At 43.2% G+C, this 23299-nt stretch overlaps 1 protein-coding gene across 1 annotated transcript in view; it reads left to right on the top strand.

Annotated features, from left to right (window-relative positions):
• The window catches only part of rbpj (recombination signal binding protein for immunoglobulin kappa J region), a 53162-nt gene extending 29870 nt beyond the window's left edge, over positions 1-23292 (top strand). Inside the window, exons 3-11 of the mRNA XM_023965818.1 lie at positions 10839-10934; positions 15623-15788; positions 15870-16044; positions 16535-16672; positions 16774-16886; positions 17076-17216; positions 17327-17482; positions 17564-17667; positions 18192-23292. Of these exons, the coding sequence (XP_023821586.1) occupies positions 10839-10934; positions 15623-15788; positions 15870-16044; positions 16535-16672; positions 16774-16886; positions 17076-17216; positions 17327-17482; positions 17564-17667; positions 18192-18507 (1405 nt within the window). The 3' untranslated portion in view covers positions 18508-23292. The remainder of the gene's footprint in view (positions 1-10838; positions 10935-15622; positions 15789-15869; positions 16045-16534; positions 16673-16773; positions 16887-17075; positions 17217-17326; positions 17483-17563; positions 17668-18191) is intronic.
• The last annotated feature ends 7 nt before the right edge of the window (positions 23293-23299 follow it).

Genomic DNA, 23299 nt, shown 5'->3' with positions numbered 1-23299 from the left:
CCGGGCGCGGCTTGTCTGCAGCTCACCGCTCCCCCAGGGGATGGGTCAAATGCGGAAAACAAATTTCACACACCTAGGTGTGACAGAAAGTAGCACTTTCACTTTTCACTTTTACAGTACTTGCACCTTCCCAATGACTAAAAAAGGGCAACCCTTTTTTAGTCATGGTTCACAAGGGGTTCAAATTTTGACGGAATGGCCGGACCAGAAGCAGACACGTGGGTTTTTTTGGTAATCCGCCTAAGAGAAAGAAAAAACATTTCATTTTGATTGAGAATCAATATGTATATTTCAAAACAGAACCTTTTGGAGTTTTTAGTTCAAAACTGGGGTTCTCTTTTTAGTGGTAAATGCACCAATGGGTGGATTGTCCCTCAGGTCTAGAGTATGGTGTTGGGCACCGGACGATGGCCTCATCCAAACTTCAAATACTACACGATACACTTACTACTCACGCTAAAATCGTTCCTTCCATTTTCATGACGTCCCTTGAGCTGGCCACACGAGCCTCCAGGAAACTGCGAGGCCCCCCTAAGATGCGGACGCAGCTCTATGACCCTCCACGGGTCCGGACGACCCCAAAACTTGCAGCACCTGTATGGGTGCATGTGGCTAGGGCTTTAAGTTGCTTACTCTCAGCAATCAGACTACACTTTTGTTTCTTCCATTGGATAGACCACTTCACTTTGCATCTTGTACTTTGGTGCAGCTCTACGATGTTTTAATATTTAATCATTTATAATCCGTAAAGATGCTGTGGACTCTTCTGAACCCCGGCTTCACGTCTGCAAGCAGGACTTTGTTGATAATTGCGTTTATTATGGAGGAGTGATCACTCTTCTCGGTAGTAGTCTTTGTTCCATGATCACGAAATAACTGAATCACTTCACATTATGTGTTTTCTTTAATATTTATTTTAAGGTATGAAATTGGTTCTGTTTGTCATGTTTGCTGTTATCTACCAGATTCCATTATTTTTCCTTTATAGAGCAGTGCCTAGTCATCTATGGCAGTTGACAAAGAAACTTTTCAAAGAAGTGTGTTTTTATTTATTTTGCTAGCTCCTGGGTTTTAATTTAGCGGTAACCTATCACGTGACAGAGTAGAGCGCCTTGGTCTGCGTCAGGAGTGACATAGAGGGACGTAACAGAGAATCGGGCAATTGTTTCAAAATAAAACATCTTTCAGATTCCGAAATAAATAAAACGAAAGTAATGTAAGTTATTTATTCTTTCTGTATCAAATGATCCACGGCCCAGGGGTGTGGGACCGCTGATCCATAGAGCCACGTCTACTTCTAGTTTGTTCACACCGCTATTTAAATAGTTTTGTTTCATAATTTTTTATATTTCTCTTTACTTTGTAGATTTCTTCTAGTTACCACCAAAAACTTTCACATTATTAAACCTGAAGATGGTTTAAAAAAATCCATAGAGGTTCCTTAGCAGTCACATACCTCAATTGTAAGTAGTGAGATGTGTGTAGATGTTGTGGATTACAGTGTAAAGTGCAGGTCTGTAGTTTCATTCAATAAGGCTTGAACAGCAATCATTTGGGACTTTTCTTTTTAACCACAAAGGTGTTGTGGCGGTAGGTGCTGTATAAAAACACTGACTTTAGTTGGTTAATGTTGTTTTTTCTTGAAGACAGCGCAGCTTAATCCTGGTCCTCAAAATCTATCACCCCATCTGTGACGATTACCAGGATCAGGTGTGATGAGTCTATCAAAACAGGAAAACATCTGAGTTTGATCATCAGTAGCAAGAAGGGGAGGGAGAGCCGGAAAACGGACAGGATGGGTAGATTTCAAGGACCACGACTAAGCAGATATCAGAGATTTTACCAACCCATTCTCCCATATTAATTAAACGTGTAATCCTTTATTTGTAATTCACAAGTTTTCAAATGTCTGTTTTAGTGTTTAACCCTTTAACTTATTAAGCTCCAGTCTTGATGTTCTTTGAAGTAGCGTAAGTCTAATTCGTGAAGCGCAGAGAAGCAGCCTTGCCCCGATAGCAGAACAGGACCAAATGTCCGGCTCCAATGAAGTGAAGTCAATTCAGTCGCCATTTTTTTCTAGAAGTTGGCGGTCTAGAAGAAAAGACAGTTTTGCTGAAATAAACAAAAAACAAACAAACAAGGAACTCAAAAATCCCAAAACAATCATCATCGTCAGCATAAAGGAGTATTTTTATTGTCATTTATAATCCAGTTTATGTTCTAAAAGAGCAACATGGGATAGAAATAGGAACAATTAGCATGCATATTAAAGTAGTTCCTCCCTGTATGTTTTTGTGGTGTACCTCATGGTACGGTCTTGTTTGATCCTCAAAAGGTAATTTGACTTGGGAATGACTGCGTTAATCTGCTGCGGTGGCAATGGTGGTCCAGCGTGTTAGTAATGATGGTCCTGAAGTTTGTTCCCCGCTGAGCAACGTTGAAGCTCTCTTCCCTGTTGCATTACGTAACTTTTCTACTGCTGCTAATAATTATCAGCCCCGTGTAGACTGAAATGGTTTTCCTAAGCTCATGTTGAAATAGATCTTTGTTTGCCGAGTTATTTTTGGCTGAAGCAGTCAGAAGAGTGACAATGCGGCGTAAAAATGTAAACTCCTGAGATTCAGCACAACTATGGCCAACTGTTATGCCAGTTTTCTGTTGTTGTTGTTGCATGTGAACAATTTTGAGTACTTTTTGTGATAATCTAGGTTTAGATCAATTGGGTTGTTTTACTAAAGCCAGGAGCAGCTTCTCCTCCTGGAATTTGCTGGGATACTATTAAACATGGAGGTCATCTGCACAGGTTTATGTATTTTTAGATATATATATATACCGCACAATATACCGCAAATTTATCGTTATCGCGAAATCAAGCTGTGCAATATGCATACCGCAAAAGACGGCAAAAATCGCAATAAATGATTACCTTAAATGTGCTAAAAAACAAACTCATGGCAGCTTGAAATATTGAACAAATGAAATAAATCCCTTTATGCATTTAACCAATCAGAAGGACCCGTTAACGTTGTTGATCAATCAGATGAGCCCTTTTATGTTTGATGTTTGCCTCCTACGTCGACAAGGGTCATTTGGAGTATAATTTTTAAACTGTTGCAGTGAAGTGGAAATGTTTTTGTTTTTTTTGCTATTTGTTTATATACCGCAATTTATATCGTTATCGCAATATTAATTACCAATATCGCATATCGCGAGTTTTCCTCATATCGTGCAGCCCTAATTTTTAGTATGTAGCTGTGCCCTAGATAGCTGGTTTTTCCTGATTTTTTTTTTTTTTATTCTGGTGGCGTTTGGTGGTGTGATGGGGTTTGTGCAGTAGCGGTTTTTGGTACAGGCATTACGGGCGGTTGCCTGGGGCGCCGGCTCAGCACATGGAGAAAACAAATCTGCGCCGCTACGGTTTTCTATTATCGCTCACATCGCAATGTTTGAAGCTGCCTGAAACCAGCGAATCTGCGGCGCGCGCTCCTGTTGTTCAGCTGCAAGTGCTCTGGAAAGGTCCAGGTCTTTCCCAAATAAAGTGGATGGATGGGAGAGGAAGGTGGTAGGGATCTACTTTATAAAATATTTAAAAAATCAGTCATACCGTGACAGTCTGTAACCTACATTTTCATACAGGTTCATAACATTCTGCGTTTTTTTAATTTTTGTCTGAAATGGCCAAATAAAAATAGGGAAAACAAAACGATATCAAGGTGAGAATTGGTTTAGCCGACAACTTTAGCGGGGGAGTTTATTGTTGAGCGCCAAAACGCCAGAGAGATGGACCAAAAAAGGTCAAAGCCATCTGGTGTCCTATTTAGAAAAAGAGAGAAGACGACGAGGAGAAGCGAGATACAGGAAAGGGTTTGTCCTCATAGCTTTGGATGCACTTTTTGCAGTGCTACCTAACAACGAGGTCAACGACCAAAATGTTTTATTTTTATTTTTATTTTTTGTGGTCGATGACTAAAACTGAAGTAGGCCTAAATGTTGCAACTGACGTCATCGTTTCATTTTGACGCTTGTATTTTCTTCTAAAACTTTTCCTCTGCCTTTACTTGTAACATTAGCGGTAACCCTTAGCACGCCATGACTCGTGGGTCTGGCGTAACACTAAGGTTTTATTTTATAATTGGTTCATAAATATTGAATGAGCTGTGATGGTTATACAGCATACTGCTGCTGCTGCTGCTGCTGCTGCTGCTGCTATAAGATGCTATTGGGGGCAAATAACCTGAATGTCAGTATAAAGTTAAGTTAGTTTTCCGTAATAATTTTCAACTAAATTATTTGAAATTTTACCCTGGTAGTTGTTTTTTCCCTTCAGTTTATTAACATGCAATTTTATGTAACCTCACAAAAAACCAAATACATAAATATTTATTTCAATGTTAGTGCTAATGCAACTGTAATGTTTTGAACAATTATATGATCACAATAATTTTGATAAAATTTACGCAAAAAGTGAACATGTTGAAGTTTTATTAGTTTTTCTCTCGTCTTAATCAATGATGAAGTCTTTGAAAACTTTTACAATTTTTATTTATTTATTTTTAGATTATTAAATGGTTTGAATTTAGTTTAATGGTGTCTGTTGGCCACTTCACCTTCATCCTGTTTCTTAAATGTTGTTATTACTTCTTCTTAAATTTAACAAATAAAATAATCCAGACGTTATAAGAAAAGTGTTTCAGTTGGAAAGATGACTTGGACCAAACTCTGGGATGTTTGGCTGTTAGTAAACACAAACCTTGAAGGAGAACTAAACTGTTGACCTCTGATTTCATCAAGAACATTTAAAAACTGTTTGATGTGTCTTCGTTGTGGTTTCAAGACGTTTTACAAGGAAGACTCATTTTACGCTGAGATGCTGTCACTTTAACCCAATGCATCATGGGAGATGATGCTTTATTGTTTTGTTCACTAGTTCCACGGTCTGACACCGGATTCGGCAGAAAGCTACACCGCTGAAGAGGAGCTTTAGCTGTTATTTTTGTTGGAACTGAGAGACTTTATGAGCAGAATCGGAACAAGGAAGTAAAGACTTTAACCACTTCTGATTGGTCAGACTGATGACGTGTGATTGAGCCTCCAAGAATGATTGGTGGAGACAGTTAAAGGGGCGGGACTTTTTCCGGAAAAAAAAACAGACCTGCGGCTAAATCGCGGTACTGTCATTCTTATCAAAATGTCTTTAATAGAATCAAATAAACACAAATGAAAAAGTATTTTATGATCTTTCATATTCTTAACTACTCAGTGTTTTATCAGGGCCTGTTTGGATGAACAAAGAGCTGATCTGCTGGAGATGGGAAATGTTTTTAGATCAGTGAATAGGTAATTTCCCACGGCACACCTGACCATATCTCATGGCACACTGGTTGAAAAACACTGTTGTAGTGGAACACTAAGAAATGAGTGAATGGATCAAAATACCTCCTTGGGGTTGTTTTTAGTGAGGAATGAACATTCTAATACACCTGAAAGCTTAAAAAAGTTGATTTTGCATGATATAGGCCCTTTAATCAGCCCAGAATAACATGGAAAGCTGCAGAATGAAACGTGGATGCTACTTTGTTGTGCCGTATTGATGGTTAGTTAGTAGTTGATATTTCATTGTTTGGCCATGAAAGTTGAGACAACGCAAAGCTGTTTTCTAACTGCGTTCGGTCAAAACACACAAAACAGTTCATACTAGCTGATAAAACGGCATAAAACAACCAATAACCAGTTGTTTTGCCGATATAGGTCTGCTCAGCCGCTACACCCCTTATGATGGAAATTGCATCCATGCCTGCTACAGACTTGTAGTGAAAATTAGTATGCAAGTCTACCTGCCTGTCTGTTTTTACCATAAGATGCGTCCTGCCGCCTGTTTTCATAGAAGCTAACCTTCACTTCCAACCCCTTCTGGTGTCCCGTTTTCTAGGAATTCCTGACTGTTCAGCAGAAATGAGAAGACCTTGAGCTGTTGAATGGTTTGGAGTTGGCCGACATTTACCAAAGTTAACAATTTTCAAAAATCGCTGTGGATCTGATTGATTCTAACGTGGTTTTCTAGGCATGGAGTAGCTAAAATAAAAAGAAAAGGATTGTTTTGTTTACTAGCTGTTTACTACTTTTTTAATTGGTAGAGGTTTGAGTTTTGACTGCGTTAAAATTGCATTTGTTTTGAGCTGAATGGCCTGATTTGCTCTGCGCTGATTGGGTTTTTGGAAATCCTAGAGTTTCGACTTGTTTTGTCCTCAATAAGGAAAACAAAGTTTGAATCTATCTGATATGGGAAGAAGCCAACATGTGCTGGAAAACATCAGCCTACCTGCACAATGGCACATGTCAGATAGTTTTAGTGGAAAACTAAAGATGTTTCGTCTGTCAGACATTTACGACGTTTGCTGCCTTTTAGAGGTCACCAGATGTACTTAGCATGTTGTATGTTATAATGTACGGTCAGTTGCGCCATCATGGATGACGTTTTGTGTCTGTGTTTCTGTGTTGGTCTATGAAATCATTAATAGTTTGGTTTAATGATGTAAAATGATACTGATAACTGTTGTGGAGGCTCCCAAGGAGCTTGTGGAGGTCAGGTATCAGACACTTGGCCACATGTTCTCCTGCAGGTTCCAGTTTCTACCGATGAAGATACACTAAAAGAATTGAAGGCAAACAGGAGGAAAAATATTCCACGAATTAGTTCAATCCTCGTGTTCTTGTTCATGGGGAACTGAAATATATTAAGGTTTCTAGTGTGTATTAGTTCTGACACTCTTGGTGTGTGTGTGTGTGGTCACAGGAGGTCATGTGACGGTCTCTGGTGTAGATGATGTGACAGATGTACGGGCAGATGCTTTTTCGCAGATCTACTGAACCCTGCCCCTTCTTGTAACCCCCCCCCACACACACACACTCAAACACATGCACAGACACACACACAGAATGTGTTTGTGCATCCGCATCGATGAATCTTATTTTGGATCATGCTGATGTGCGGTGGTTTGAGTGTGTTTCATTTGCCGCAGATTTGTGTTGTTGTTGTCGTACTTTGTCAGCGCAGCTTGCTTCACTTTGTGTGTCTGCCTGCTGCTTTAGCACAGGATGTTTGGTTGTGTTGCTGGTCACTGACGCTCTCACTTCTCCTTCCGCCTTTGACTCAGGAAGAGACGCATCTTCATCCTGTGTGTCTACATTTGTTCTTTTACTTTTGACATTTAGTTTAAAAAAAAAAAAAAAAAAAAAAAAAAAAAAAAAAAAACTCCAAACACCCGCTAAACCTTTGAAAATCGTCTCAAGGAACAATCTAAAGTTCTTGAAGACTTGAATGCTTTTTTTTTTTCTTTCTTTATTCTTTTCTTTGTGATTGAGAGCCGGTTTAGCTCGTGCTGGTTTGCAGCGCCTTCCGTCTGTGAAACCCGGGTTCGACTCCAGGCTGCTCCCTATTCCCTTCTCTACCTCTGTGCCGGTCCCAAGCCCGGTTTGAGAAGGTTGTGTCAGGAAGGGCATCCGGCGTAAAACATTGCCAAATTTACCATGCGACTTGTTCGCTGTGGCGACCCCTGATGGGAGAAGCCGAAAGTGGAAGAAGAAGATTCTTTTCTTTGTGATTAAAAACCTCCGCCTGGATCAGCGTTCTTGTCTGCTTTGACACAAACCTGTTCTGCTGACTCATGATTTAGTCGACCTGAACAGCCAACAAACACTCAAAACTCTTCTCTTTTTGCACATTTTTCCTTTTCCACTTTATGCCTTTACGTTTACCCAAAAAATAAAATAAAAATGAAGAAAAAGAGCAACTAAATGGAAGTTCTGAGCTATCAAGTTCAACTACAGCATTATTGCTCAGAGGAACTCTTGGGCTAAAAGACTTTTGCACGCTATGGATGACTGATTGTCCTTTTAAATACATTTTTTTTATACCCAAGTCTTTAGCTATGACTCTGGTGTTATTCAAAGTGACTTTTCGAATAAAGGAATTACTCCTCTCGTGTGTATCTCTCAGAAAAAGAAAACATTTCTACAAAAATAAGGACAGAAGCGCCCTGACATCGCTCACCGCTGTTGCATCATCCGCTAACGGGGGATCCCTTCATCAGTGCAGACAGGTTGAATGTTTATTTGGTTAAAAAAGAGAAAAAAAGAATGACAGAGATGATGACAGTAATTGTCATTTGTGGCTTTTGCTCAGAATGAACCCCCCCGCCCCCCAATGCCTGCTTGCTGCCGGCTGCTCTCGGTACATACATGACTCTGAAACCTTAACCACAGAAAGAACCCATAGCGTTTTCTTTTATGACTAAGCGGTCCTCTTTACATAAAGTGGGTGACCTGCCCTTTTAGTTCACAAACCATTAATCAGATCTATTTCATTGAAATCAGGTTAGATTTGAACTCAAAGAATTTTAGTATTTTCCTTGTTGTTTTTTCACCATTGACTGTTCATTTAAAGACCAAACCTTTATAACATGTTCTTGGGCTATTTTTTTTATAATGGAAGATATATACATATATATATATATAACGAAGTTTAAAATAACATTTTTTTGTAATTATTTATTGAAATCGGTGTGAATCAAGAGCAGAAGACCAGCTCAGTGGCCTTGTGGTAGAGTGTCCACCCTGTCACTGGAAGGTCTTGAGTTCAAATCCAGGCCGAGTCATTCCAAAGAGTCTAGAAATGGGACCCAATGCCTCCCTGCTTGACACTTAGCATTTAGGGGTTGGATTGAGGGGTTAAGCCACCAAATGGTTCCTGAGCGCGTCTGCAGCTCACCGCGTCCTCCAAGGGACGGGCCAAATGCGGAGAACAAATAATGGGACTTTAACTTTAGAAGAAAAAAATGCTGCTTTGAAAAGATTGTGTTTGTGATTTAGAAAATACGACGGGCCAGCCATGAGCTCCCTGCTCCGCTCCATTCGGATGCATTCACTTGTAGACGACTCAATCAACTAAATCCATGGACGTCTTTGGCCGAATCTGATTTCTTCCCCTACCACTACGGCTTCTCCCTACCCCTGTAATCTTAGGGGTATTTGGAGGGTTAGGGATGTCCGACCCTCGGAGTGGAGGGCTCTGCATCCCAAGAGAAGCACTTTTCTTCCCATCTGTGTGCTCTGATGCACAGAGGCTTACATTTAAAATAAGTAATGACTTTTTTACGGTTATCAAACTGATGTTTTTATGCATTTACGAGCGCTAGCAGCTCGGCGCTAATGTAGCTGACCGGCGACTATTGAAGATGTCTGAATTCGAAGACTCTATTCTTTCACAAGTCTCCGTTTGGAGGGCTGAATGTAGGGGTATCTGGCTCCAAAATGTACGGCTGGATAGCTCCAGTACTGCTTGCCATTTTATTTGGACCGCTAATGTTAGGTTGGGGGAGGGGCAATAAGCTAGTGGAAGAACATGTAAACAGAGCTCCCAGCAAAGGGGAGGGGAAGGGGGGCCGGGGTTGCTCTGCACCAACAGTCCAGCCCACAACTCATAGGCATATTGCTCTGCAGAAACTATGTAGAACACAACAGTTCTTGAAAATGTTTGCTCAAAACGGCATAATCATAATTAAAAGACCAACAATTTCACAATAGAGCAAAAGATAAATGAAGTGGGACTTAAAGTCCACCAACCAAAAAGCAGTCTTTTAAATGGTGGGTTTGGGTTAGCAGCTAACAAGTTGTGAACCAGCAACCACATGACGGCATGAAGATCAATCAATCCCTGTGATCAGCTCCGGTTTGGCTTATCCTGCCGACAAATATGAGCTCACATGACCCTGATGTCACAGCCACCACGCGCCGTCTGCTTTCATTTCTTTCCTTCTCTTTCCAGCGCTTTGAATTCTCTTCCATTAAAGTGAATAGTTTAGAGTTTCAGGCGTCAGTTTCACAATAACTGGAGTTTGTCCGGAGATGTGTCACAGCAGAGTGTCTGAGGCAACGGTTCTGCTACATTTACTGTCTTGGATGGAAAATCTGATGTGATTGATACCGATACAGTGTCTGTGCAAGACGTTAGCAGAGGCCTTGTGTGTGTGTGTGTGTGTGTGTGTGTCACATCTCTGATGTCACCCTTCCTGGAGGAGCAGCAGGTCGTGGTCGCCATTAGAGGTGTGACATGCGCCCCACGGGCCTCCCGTCTTCCCATCTTCGTTAAATCTGAAAGGAAGGACGCAGCATGTCGGCTACTCGCGCTTTGTGATGTTCTGATCAAAAACCCCAGATGTTAGCTTGCTGCTTTAGTTTAAAACTCAGATTTTCTCAATTGTTAGCACTGAACTGCAGCAACACGAAAACAACAATTGTTAAAAAAAATTAGCTTTTTTTTTTTTTTGGTTATGTTGGTGTGAAAAACATTTTTTGATCCGTGATGAAATCGATTAACAGCCCCCACCACTTCCTCCTCCTCTCTGTGAGGGGGGCCTCTCATAACAAGGCCCTTGTCCAACCGGTGTGTGTAGTTTTGTGTGTGTGTGTGTGTGTTGAGAGGGAAGTCCTGTGAGCAGCCAGGGGTGTCAGGTGTCTCTGGCATCTGTGCACGAGTGTGACTTTTTAGTTTTTTTTCTATTTTGGCCCAATGGAGTCTCCGTTAGCCCCCCCCCACCACCACACACACACAAAAACTTACACACCTGAATATCTAAGCAATTGTTGCAGTTGTTAAGTTTCCTGCTTGGGGTGGGCAGGTAACAGGCTTTGCAGAGGTCATTATGGTTATTTTTTTCTCTTTTAAACCGAAACAATCCTCCCTCAGTCTGTCAAACTTTCTTACATCGGTGTACGACCCCCCCTAGTTTTGAACCCCCTGATACACGACTGACATGAATTTCTGGGTCTCTCTTTCACAGAGAAGCGATGAGGAATTACCTGAAGGAGCGAGGGGACCAAACTGTCATGATCCTGCACGCAAAAGTTGCACAGAAATCCTACGGCAATGAAAAAAGGTACGTTCTTCTCGCCGCACAGAAGTATCCACACCTGGGACGTGCGTTTCAGCGCCTCCACGCCGCCGAGCGTCACCGCACGTCCCTGACACGCTGTTGTTTGAGTTTGTCTGCTCTCCCGAGGAAACGTCTGTCACCTTCATCTCTAGCCCATATATGTGTGTGAACACACGCTAAGGAGCATCTGGACGCTTTGGTTGAGTTTTCCCTAAGGGGGTCAATAGGCTGAAGAAATCTCTTGAAAAAAACGTTGGAGGTTGTTTGCAGAGGTTGTCCATTCTGGTCCTCAAAGGCTCCAACGCACCGAAAAGCTGCTGATGACCTCATCAGCTTTGTGTTAGAGATGTGTATCACATGATTCAAGACACGTTTCCCCCAATGGTCTACAAATTGATACATAAAAGATTCCATTAACTTTGTGGCCATGCGATAAAGTCTTCATCTTATACCTAAATGGATACAATCTATACATATATCATTGATTTGGCTTTTAACCCTTTTACACCGGAGATGTCGCAGGCAACACCGGAGTACAATACACTCTTAGACCTACTGGAACTCCTCCACTGTTCAGCGGCTTTGCACAGATACTCCACACATCACTAAAGACAAGGGTTCCACATCTTTTGTCCACGACAGAATCAATTGATTTGCATCGATTGCGTAAACACGTCTCTACTGTTATTGTTGCATAGAAGCGCAAAACTGCTTTTGCATCAGAATCCGCTGAAATTACGTTGTTTGATAAACGGTTAAAGAGCTACGGCACATGAAAGAATGTCAACACTGGTGCTAAAGGGTTAAAACTAAAAATGAAAATGCCCTGTTTAGATGTAATATACATCTAAGCCTGACAGTAATGATTATAAACTTTCAGCAACTTGTTGCTTTATGATGCTCTATGAATTAAACCCCCACCCTCCCTATAATCACCCTCCAACCCCCCCAACATCCCTCTCTATTATTCCGTCCTCTTCTTTTCTGTCCAGTGCAACAAAAACAGGATACAAATTTAATTAATATAAATAAAGTTTAGTCTAAATTACAAAAGGGGTTTATTCAAATACACACCTTGTGCGGCAAAAGATTCTTAATCCCCCCATGTTGCAACAGTAAAATATGCCCAACACAAGAGGCCTTGGACAGGACAATAAAAAAAAGAAAATGCCTTTGTGGTTTTTGGTTCAGGCACAGTTCCTTTTAAGCAACAAAAACAAAACGTCTTTAAACAATAAAACCTGTCGTTTTGGGTCTTTTAGACTCTTTTGCTCTTTGTTGCTTGATAAAAAGTTGTATCATTTCAATTATTTATTCCAATTTTGTTTACAGTGCTATGAAGAACAGAAGGTTATCATACGTTTAGTGTACACAACACACATCACTCACTGCGGTTCACCTTTAGCCAATTGTAATTGACCTAACTTGATAGGAGTGAGCTTATGATTGGACGTCTTTTTGTTTGTATCACATACATGCATTAAAAGGGAAAGACTGTAGAGAGAAAACACGGACTGGTATGACGTCACACAAAGTTTTCACGGACCGTTCTTGAAATTGTAGGCTGAGGATTATTGTCACTACGCTACGATGAAAGAGGAACAGAGTCGTGACAAGACGAATCCTGAGCTTTTATTTTGACACGCATGACATTGTACATCACACAGGTGTCATCCTCCTCTCCCCTTCCCACACTCGTGGTGCAAAAAGAAGTACTGTCTATTAAATGTAGCTTTCTGTTTTTTGGTAGTTGAAGGCTCCTCTTCTGTCTCCTGGCTGGTCGTTTTCCCCTTAGCAAAGAAACTTTCCAAAGACGTTTGTTTTCACCTATTTTGCTAGTTCCTGGGTTTTATTTCAGCGGTAACCTATCACGTGACCGAGAAGAGCTCCCATGGTCTGCGTCAAGAGTGACAGAGACGGATGTAACAGAGAATCGGGCAATTTTTCAAAATAAAACATCTTTCAGATTGAGAAATACATAAAACGGTCATGTAAGTTATTTATTCTTTCTGTGCGGCCCGGTACCAAATGACCTGGGGGTTGGGGAGCGCTGCACTATAGTTATTATAGAATTATTATTCGTTATTTTACTTTATTACTTCATTTATTTTATTTCCCAACTAATGACTCATCCGCGATGATCCAGTATAAACTGAGGGAAGTGACTTTAACAAACAAAATAGAAAAGAAGTAGTCCGCTCCTGCACTTGATTAGTCAAGGGGACCGAGCCACCATGTCTCTGAGCAGACGGACTTATAGTTTTCTGTTTGAGGGGAGGGGAGGATGCTTTGTTACGTGTGAGCTATGTGTAGGAGACTTTGGACTGCGATCCGTCCCGCAGCTCTAAGTGAACGAGCTATCGAACTCAGGAGAATCGGGTCTCTCGGTAAAAGTGTGTATCTGGGCAGATTTCGGACCGTCGGCTCACTCAGCGGCTTTGTGGCGGTGTGTGAGCTGTTCAAAGAAGAAATATCGTTCAGTCCTTAGAAACCGTTCAAACAATCACGTGGATTTGTGTTTTCAGTCGTGTCCCGACTAAATAAAGGCTGATGTTATTCCCACATATTTACGTTCTGTACGTTCGTTGCAGCTGGCGTTGCAGAAGGACGGATGTGAGACGCAGACATGACAATGTAAACATTCTGATGGTTAAATCTTTTTTTTTTTGGTGTCAACTTAACGGAGACGCACCGCAGACACAATAACGGCGGCTCCGTTGCTGAACACTCTTATCCGGGGACACTTTGGCACTTGAATGGACAGAACGGGTACCAAACCTGCAATCTTCTGTTCAGAGGTCGACCGCTCTGCCTTTGCACCACGGCCACCCGTGAGCAAACCAGGTGAAAGGGAGAAGGTTTTCAGGCCTGTTGGAACCACGTCTGGATTATCCAGGTGTCAAAGTGCTCTCAATCTGTGAGAAACAGACGAGGAACTGTACAGATGGATATTGGGAAATAGCGGTTTCCTCAGGGAACGCTCTTGTGAAAGTGGCAAGAATTTGGGCGCCATGGTTGCAGGGGCGAGAACAGACAGGCCTATGGTTTCCGGGACAACCCAACCTGGGACTGCCGCCGTGGCCCCACGTGCAGCGTTTTGAATCCCCATTTGTTGCAGCGAATCTGCTTTGTTTTTCTGTTCTCCTCTGCAGGCGTCTCCCTTTCAGACACTCTCCTCTTCTCCTCACTCTGCACCTCCTCTACCTTCCATCCTGTGTTTGAGCGGCCCCAAGTCCCATCAGGCTTTTGTCTCTGGCTAAACCAGTCGCCACACACCAACTCTGGGACACCTTTGGGGGCACGAGCACAGAGATGATCAGATAACAACTGTTACTGTTGTAAATCATGCTGCTTTGCTGCTGTGGGTTTGACTTTTTGCCTCATGTTTTGATCTCGACCCGCAAACCCAGAGGGGGTCAGGTTTCGTCCTTCCCTCGCTCACTTTTAAGTTTTTTTTTTTCTTTCTTCTAATCTTTTGTTGTTTCACGCCAGCCCAAGAAACCCCAGAAAGTGGGTGCGTGGAGAACACGTCTGCTCAGCCGCCTCTTGCTGTCTGCGTTTTTTTATAGCAGGTGAAAGCAGACGAACGCCCACAGAGCCGCGCTCTGCTGCGGAGAAGCGGCTCGCTTTCCAGTTCAACACCAACGCACCTGAAATCATTGATGCGTTTCGCTCCGATCTCGCCGCTCTTGAAAGTTTCTAGAAAAATCTGAAAGAAAGTACTGAGCAGATTCCTGAAGTTTGCATCTGCTGAACTTTTACTAGTAAGCCTCTGTGGGTCAAACTGCAGGCGTTTGAAGTCATGTTGCTTCTTTATAACCACCAGGGGATATTGGTGAGATGCTGCCCCCTTGTGGCTCAACCTAAAATGCGCATTATTTTGGGCTGAATTGGATCAGTGGTCTTCATCTTACAGCTCCAAAAAAAAGAAGAGACCTCTATGCACTAATGTCAGTTATTTATACATTTGAAACGCAAAAATAAATATTCAAAGATAATAAAAAAAAGAGATTTTACTCCAAAAAACCCCACAAATGATCACAACAATGCTGGCCTTTTTTTTTTATCACTGATCCATCAGGTCGCTCAACTAGAATCTGTTGCTAGGAGGTTCTGCAGAACTCTGGCCCGCTTTGCCGACAGCATTTTGGCTAATGCTCCGTGCACGAGCTACAGCGCCGCTGCACTGCTTCACTCGTTCTCAACACGGCACAGAGTTTCAGTTTGGTTCCCATCCTAAGTAAAAGCTAAGTAGTTCATGTCTCATAACAACAAAACAAGCTGCTTCTCGAGATCTTGTAGCGGTCTTGTGTGGTGAAGAGCTGCTCAAAGAGGCTCCGTGTGCGGTGCTGCGGAAAACAAGAGTCAGACGCTTATAAATAATTAAATAAATATCATCCTGACAGCATTTTGAATCGATACAAGTATCGCCAAATGGCGATATATCGCTGAAACAATTTTTTTTCCACAATCCCTACTTTTAAATGCTGTTTTGTATGTTTCTAATGTAAAAATGAATCTTTTATGAATGAAAGTTCCACCTATTTTACGGTTGAAGTCACTATGTATGTGAAAAAGAGAGCAATATTGGTTTTAAAACATGTCATGGAATTGTGGCTGAAGCCTCTGAAACGCACCAACGAAGAAGAACTTTCGGGGTGGTCTAAAGGTCTGGCGTTTTGCTCTCTCAGGTTCTTCTGCCCCCCGCCTTGTGTGTACCTGATGGGCAGCGGCTGGAAGAAAAAGAAGGAGCAGATGGAGCGAGACGGCTGCTCCGACCAGGAGTCGCAGCCCTGCGCCTTCATCGGCATCGGCAACAGCGACCAGGAAATGCAGCAGCTCAACTTAGAGGGAAAGGTAGCAGGAACCCCACAAACCACACCCACAAACTGCCCGCAGGCAGCGCGTTGACGGCTTTCTCTCCCGCCTTCCCCGCAGAATTATTGCACAGCCAAAACCTTGTACATATCCGACTCTGACAAGAGAAAGCACTTCATGTTATCGGTCAAGATGTTCTACGGCAACAGCGCAGACATCGGAGTCTTCCTCAGCAAAAGAATCAAAGTCATCTCCAAGCCCTCCAAAAAGAAGCAGTCCCTGAAAAACGCAGACTGTGAGTTACCCCCTGTGTGTGTGTGTGTTTGCCCATGTGTGTGGGCTTCTTTGTGTGTTTGACTTGCAAAACTCCATTGTGTTGGGACTTGCGTTTGCTCTGTGTGCTCACAGCGGGCGCCCGCCGCCGGAAACAATTCCATATCCGAGGTGTCTGTGAAATTGTTTTTTTTTGGCTGTTGGGTCAGACTTTCAGCCTCCGTCTGTTCTTGTTGCTGACATCTGACATCAGGGTTTCTCTGTGGCTTTTCTTTTTTAGTTTGTTTGTCCAAACGTGTTTCTAAGACTTTTATTTTGACATCTGCAGACCTAAACAAATGTATTTTTGTGTGTTTTATGTTTGCAAACTCACAAAAAGGAAAATGTTAACGTTTATGTTTGGAGGTCCGGGTTTCCAGAGGTTCTGTCCTAAATGAAGACGTTCAGCCACTAGAGGGCAGTGCGGTCAACCCATCTATGTCACCCGTCTCCGTTTTACGTAACCTCCACAGTGTGCATCGCATCGGGGACGAAGGTGGCGCTCTTCAACCGGCTGCGCTCCCAAACGGTCAGCACGCGCTACCTCCACGTGGAGGGGGGTAACTTTCACGCCAGCTCCCAGCAGTGGGGGGCCTTTTACATCCACCTGCGTGAGTCTAAAGGCGCCTTTCAGTGCTCAGAAAATGGTGACGCTTCCTTAAAGATGTTTGGTTGCAGCACTGACACTCCTCCTCCTCCTCCCTGTTTCTAGTGGACGATGAAGAGTCAGAAGGAGAAGAGTTCACTGTGAGAGACGGTTACATCCACTACGGCCAGACAGTGAAGCTGGTTTGCTCCGTGACGGGGATGGCTCTGCCAAGACTGGTACACGCACCTCCAACCATCCCACGAATTCATAACACCTTCATCCTCATCATCATCCGCTGATGATCCGCTGTGCTCACTTTTATGTTCCGTTTTGTCCTTTTCATCAATTCCAAATCCCTCCATCTTCCTTTGTTTCCTTCCATCTACAAACCACTGACTTCTAGTGTTTTTGTAATTTTCCCTCAGATCATTCGAAAGGTGGACAAGCAGACCGCTCTGCTGGACGCCGACGATCCCGTCTCCCAGCTCCACAAGTGTGCCTTCTACCTGAAGGACACGGAGCGCATGTACCTGTGCCTTTCCCAAGAAAGGATCATCCAGTTTCAAGTGATTTTCCTCTCCTGCCCTCCTGCTTTTCGTCTTCCTTTGAACATATGTTAAGATTTCCGTCAATTTCCTTTATTCCCCCCCCCCCCCCCTCCTCCTCCCCTCGACAGGCCACTCCATGCCCAAAGGAACCGAACAAGGAGATGATCAACGACGGCGCCTCCTGGACAATCATCAGCACGGACAAGGCCGAATACACCTTCTACGAGGGCATGGGCCCTGTCCACTCGCCTGTCACCCCTGTGCCTGTGGTGGAGAGCTTACAGGTAAGGCGGGGGAGAGGCTCCGCCCCCAATGCCGCTCTGCACACGCAGCTTCACGCCGCTTCCTCTGTCTGCCGCCCGCAGCTGAACGGCGGGGGGGACGTCGCCATGCTGGAGCTGACGGGGCAGAACTTCACCCCAAACCTGCGGGTTTGGTTCGGAGACGTGGAGGCGGAGACCATGTACAGGTGGGTCCTTTTTGAGCGGGTGCAGAACCAGAATCAGCAAGAACCCCACAGGGCTCCAAGGGCTCCTGTTCTCCTCCTGACGGATGGAGGAGCAGTTTGAGGTTTTGCAGATCAGCAGTCGGCCACACAGAGCTGCTCCTAAGCTGAAGCTTAACTCTGATTTTATGGAAGAAAACGAGGTGAGAAAGAAGCTGAAAATGTTCAAAAATCCAAAAGAAGGAGGCTATGTTCACACCGAAAACCATTCGCATGTCAGGGGCTTCCAGTTTCCACGGTAAAGTGGTGTATAGACACTAAAATCAAAGTCCAACGTCCTTGAAATAAAAAGATTGGTTTAGAAAAAAGGTCTGAAGGTGGTTTTCACGCCTGTTGACAGAACATAAATGATGCCAGATTAGTTCAGGAAGCCGACTGTGAGGGGCACAGCCACAGGTGCTAGAACCGGAGGAGCGGGATTCTCGCGGCGCCCGCTTCTGAATCTGACCCCCCCCCCCCTCCTTCCCGCGCCCGTCTCACCACTGCAGGTGCGCAGAGAGCATGCTGTGCGTGGTTCCCGACATCTCCGCCTTCCGCGAGGGCTGGCGCTGGGTGCGGCAGCCCGTCCAGGTGCCCGTCACGCTGGTGAGGAACGACGGCATCATCTACTCCACCACGCTGACCTTCACCTACACGCCGGAGCCGGGGCCCAGGCCGCACTGCAGCGCCGCCGGGGCCATCCTGCGGGCTGGGAACTCCAGTCTGCTCAGCGGCGGCCAGGAGGCCGGTGTCTACGGCTCCAACAGCACCTCCGGCGGGGGAGTCACCTCGTCGTCCTCAACCGCCGCCGCCGTGGTATCCTAACGCCCGGCGAGGGGGGGGGGGGGGGGGGGGCCCATTTGCCTTGAGAGCCGATATGCTAGAAAGGCATATAAAGACTAGAAGAAGCAAACTGTCTCACTCTAAAGTGCTGCATTTTTGGAAGCTGAAGCCCGGCGGGGATTAAGGACCATCGGGGAGCGTGGCACCACTGATCCCCGCCTCCCCGCCCCGCCCCCACTACCACATTCTCCTATGGTTACTTTAAGGACCCGCCCGACTCGTCCTGGTGTTCGGATCGAGCGCCGTTCCCGCAGAGCACCAGCACCTTCCTTCCGCTGTGAGAAAACCGCAACAACAACACCCCCAAACCAAAAAACACACCCCCCACCTCCTCCGGATTTCTCCGGACCCCCTTAAAGGAGGCCGGTTGTGTTGTTGTTGAAGGAAAAAGCGAGGACGCAGAGGGACGCACGTGGAAACGTGACCATAACATAGTTTTTATGGACCAATGATCCTGTATAAGCTTTAGTAAAGGTACATTTTTCTCCATACCTTTTTTATATTAAACATATAGTACACTTTTGTTACCAAATAGTTTCTATTCTTCCTCCGAGCTTGGGTGTCAAGGTTCTTTTTTGTTATTTTTGTTGTTTGACTTTCTTCTCTCTGGTCCAAACTCCCAGCCTGTGTGTTCTTAGTGACCTTAACACAACCACCTGCTTCTCCTTCTGTGTGTTGAAACCGTTCGGATTTTCTCTTCTGCTCGGTTTTGCTTTTGGGGGCTGGGTGGGAAAAACCTCACTGGGGCTCTTTTTTTTTTTTTAATCATTGGTTTTATGAAGTCTTTAAAAAAGAAAAAAAAGCTTTAAGCAACGCCTCTGCCTTGCCTGCAATACTCTTGTGTGCGCTCCTGGAAAGTCGACTCAGCCGTACGTCTGACATGGAGCCACGGCTACATCTAACCATAGAGCAGAAGGGCCGCAACAAAAGGAGAAGAAGAAATACATTCACCAGAATAATGTCGTACATTTATGAAAGAAAGAAAAAAGTTGGAATTTTACGAGGATAAAGTCGAGGTAAAAGAAAAAAGTCTGAATTGTACGTGAGACTGAAGCCATTATATTATGCGAAAAAAGTTATTTTGCAAGAATAAAGTCGTTTTGTGAAATTTTTTTACAAGAATAAAGCTGTAATATTAGGAAAAAAATTGAAATCTTATGAGAATAAAGTCACAATATTATGAGAAGATTAGTCGAAAATGAATGTGAAAAAAAGTCTGAATATTACAACAACAGAAAATCTTTCTTTCTCAAAGAAAAGTAATGATGATCACCATGTTATATCATCACCTGATCAGAGGAATCCATGTCCCATAATGCCTTTGGAGCCTGAATCTATCAAATTGAAGCATTGCCTCCGCTGGAAATCCACTCCTTGTGGAGCAAGAATTATTTTCTGAAATTCTTTTCTACGTCTCATACTTACATTGTTAAATATTGACTCTTTTACTCATACAAATTTATTTTCGTAAAATTACGACTTTTCCTATAATCTTTTCTATATCTTTTTATAATAACTTTATTCTCGTATTTTCTTTTATAAATCAACTTTATTCTTGTAATAATATGACTTTTAAAAACCAGTTTCACTTGATTCTCTTAAATCTATTTTTTTTTTCATAGTACGACGTAGATTTAAAGCCGTTTTCCTCATAATTTTATGACTTGTCCTAAATGTTTGACTTTTTAAAAAGTGATATTTCACGGCTTTATTCTTGTCAAATGACGACATTGTTCTCATTCTTGTACAGCTCTTGTATTTATTTCTTTCTTTTTATGGCGGCCCTAAATACTCTGTCAAAACATCTGCAGAATTTGTAGGAGAAAAAAAAGACTTGTGTGGTTCCGAAAAGAAGAAAAAAGAAGTGGGTTTAGCATTTTGCAGCATTGTGGTTGACTTCAAAAGGATAGCCTTAGTACTGTATGTTCACTTAAACCAGCCACATGCTCTGTCGCTCACTGCTCGCCTGTCAAACTAGTGAAACTCGAACGGCGGCGTCTTCCAGCTCTACTTCCGGTGGCATTTATATCCGAAAGATTTCCAGAAAAAGTCAAATAAAAATAAACCCAGAAAAGAAGATGGAAAGTTTTCAATTGAATGTGGCCTTAAAGAGAAATCACACACAAAAAAGTTCTTATCAGCTGTTTACTTGTGCGTAGCACAAAAGCAACGCCTCACTTCCTGTCACAGGAGCTCTGCCGCCTTTGCGTTCATCCGCCGCAGCTTCAGCAGTTCTCCCAAAAATTGTCTTTTCTTCAGTTTTTCTTTCTCAAATGTTGGTACAAGTTTTCCTGCGAGCGCTGGAAACACTCGTGAGCCTTGTCTGGGGAATCTCCTGTGGTTCCTCGCGTGTTTTGAACTCTTCCTGTCCGACTAGTTGCACTCATTTCTGGCGACTGCACCCTCCTGTGGAAACGGAAAAAAGGCCTTCTAAGTGTGTTATTTAAAAAAAAAAAGAAAAGAAAAAAGTGTTTCCGAACAGCAATATTGTACAGGTCATGTCACCTTTTCTGTTTTACTTTTAATACCTTTTTTTTTCGTTTTGTTTTTGGTTCGCCTGAGCACTCGATCACCAGCCAGCAAATCGTCATGGAAACCGAGTCCGACTTCCACCGGGATCCAAATGTCTGCTCGCAGTTGGGGGGGTGGGGGTGGGGGGTGGGGTCTTTCATTCAAAGGCAATACTTGTACCACAGTAGACAATGGTTTTGAGGTAAAAAAAAAATACAATAACTTGAATGTCTGATAACACAAGTCTTTCCCAAATGTCATTCATTACCTTTGGAAAATAGGAACACAAAAGGATTGCGCCCCTTCTCACAAAAGAGAAAGAATGATGTCGTCCCCCACACTTTTTTTAAAAAATTCTATCATCTTTGCCCACCTGTTTGTCATTAATGTTCAATGTTTTATATTGTAATGATATTTTTTAAATTATTGGTACAAAGTCTCCCCTTGTTTTTGTGTGAGAAAATAGAACAGAACATTCTAGCCGCTGCTTCTTTTTTTCTTGTTTTGTTTGCTTCAACAGAGGCGGAGGGCTTCAAGGTGTAGCATTAAAAAAACAACAAAAGAAAAAAAAACAAAAACCAACAGAAGTGGCGCTTGTTAAGCTCTTGTCCGACTGAACCCTTTACGCTGCAGGTCCAAGGCCTTGAAAAACTGCAGATTTCTAGCACCTCCTCAAAGCGATGCAGCGTTAGCGCACCCCCCCCCCCCCCCCCCCCCCCCCCCCTAGAAAAGCCCTCCGTTTAGACTGTTGACTGTGTATGAGAACTGGAGTGGCCCCGCCCACTTGGCCGGTTCCAAGAATCCAAGACTTTGATAGAGAAAAGAAAGGCATTTGTCTCCTTTCTGCTCTAAACATGTTCTTGCTAATCCGAACCCCCACCCCACCCCCACCACCACATTTTTTCGCTAGTGCGAATTATTGAAGTTATTAACCGACCAATCAGATGCCTCAATGACAGCATGTGGTGTCACATCAAACGCTCAAAACACTTGACTGGCAAGAGTGGTTGCCATAGAAACGTCGACTCTGACCAATCACTGCTTACTGACGACGCCTGGCTCCAAAATGGCAACCCCCATATCGCTAAAGAAGAAAAAAAAAATTCGGTTAGCCTTTTTTTTATATTTATTGGTATCACACTTGCTCAGTCCAGTTCTCTTATGCAGTCAAAGGTTTAGGTGTGTGTGTCTGTGCGTGTGTGTGTGTGGGGGGGGGGGGGGGGATGAGGATTGTTTACATGTTGCCTCTAACCCCCCCGCTAACCGGAGCAGCTTTGTCTCATCCGCTGAAACTCTTGACAATCGGAGCTCGTTTACAGGTTTTGTTTCTCCTCATGTGCACATGAGGGGGGGTGAGAGGATAGGTATAAAGGTAGGGGGTCTGTGTGGGGGAGGGGGGCAGGGGCTGTCACATGTTACATGCCTTCTCAAAGTGCACATTGTATTAATACTAACCCGGCAACAGAGCTTTTTATAGAGATGCCATTTCTTTAGCATTTTTACTCTGTTTGTTTTGTTTTTGTTTTTATTCGTCTTTTTCTTTTTTATATATATATTTTTTACATCTCCCCCAAAAAATTACAAATAAAACAAGCAGCTGTTCGTGTGTGTGTGTGGGTGTGTGTTTTCATGAGCTCTGAACAATGTATGTATCCAATAATATGCCAAATGTCTTTTATAATGTAGTTTTCATGCACTGCTGAACTAAACCGAGTGAGAGGCAGCTTTAAAAAGACAAAAAAAAGGAGTGTGGAGCCCTTCTGTCGCTCTCAGCCTTACTTCTCCTTAAAACGTCGACACATTTCTCACACATTTCACGCTGACTTCATCATTGTTTGTCTTTAGATGTAGTTTTCCTGTCTTTATTTTGGAACGACTTCTGGTCGGTTTCTGCTCATCTTTCTTTGGTTTCCCGTCCTCTCCTGCCGCCTCCACTCCTCTTTTCCACTATTTCTAACGTCTCACTGTATCTGTGTATTACTCTAGTAAAATGGTAAGCTGAGGTGTCATTGTGGTAGTATACTCAGTGCTCAAAAGGGTTGCTAATAGAAACCTGTGCCGTTTGTAACATTTAGCAATAATGTCAAAACAAAGGGGACGGTTTGTTTGTTTGTTTGTTTTTTATAACATATGTTAGTTTGTTTTTTGTACATATTGCAGCTCCAGATCATGCTCAAATCTGTATGTCATTAAAAGAAGAAAACAACTTGCAATATTGGCATAAAAAGAAGAAATTAAAAATAAAAAAAGTGATATAAACACT

This window comes from Oryzias latipes, chromosome 18, assembly GCF_002234675.1.
Source record: "Oryzias latipes chromosome 18, ASM223467v1".
NCBI classification, from domain to species: domain Eukaryota; kingdom Metazoa; phylum Chordata; class Actinopteri; order Beloniformes; family Adrianichthyidae; genus Oryzias; species Oryzias latipes.
The sequence above is the reverse complement of the archived record's forward strand: the minus strand, read 5'-3'. Positions and strand labels throughout refer to the sequence as shown.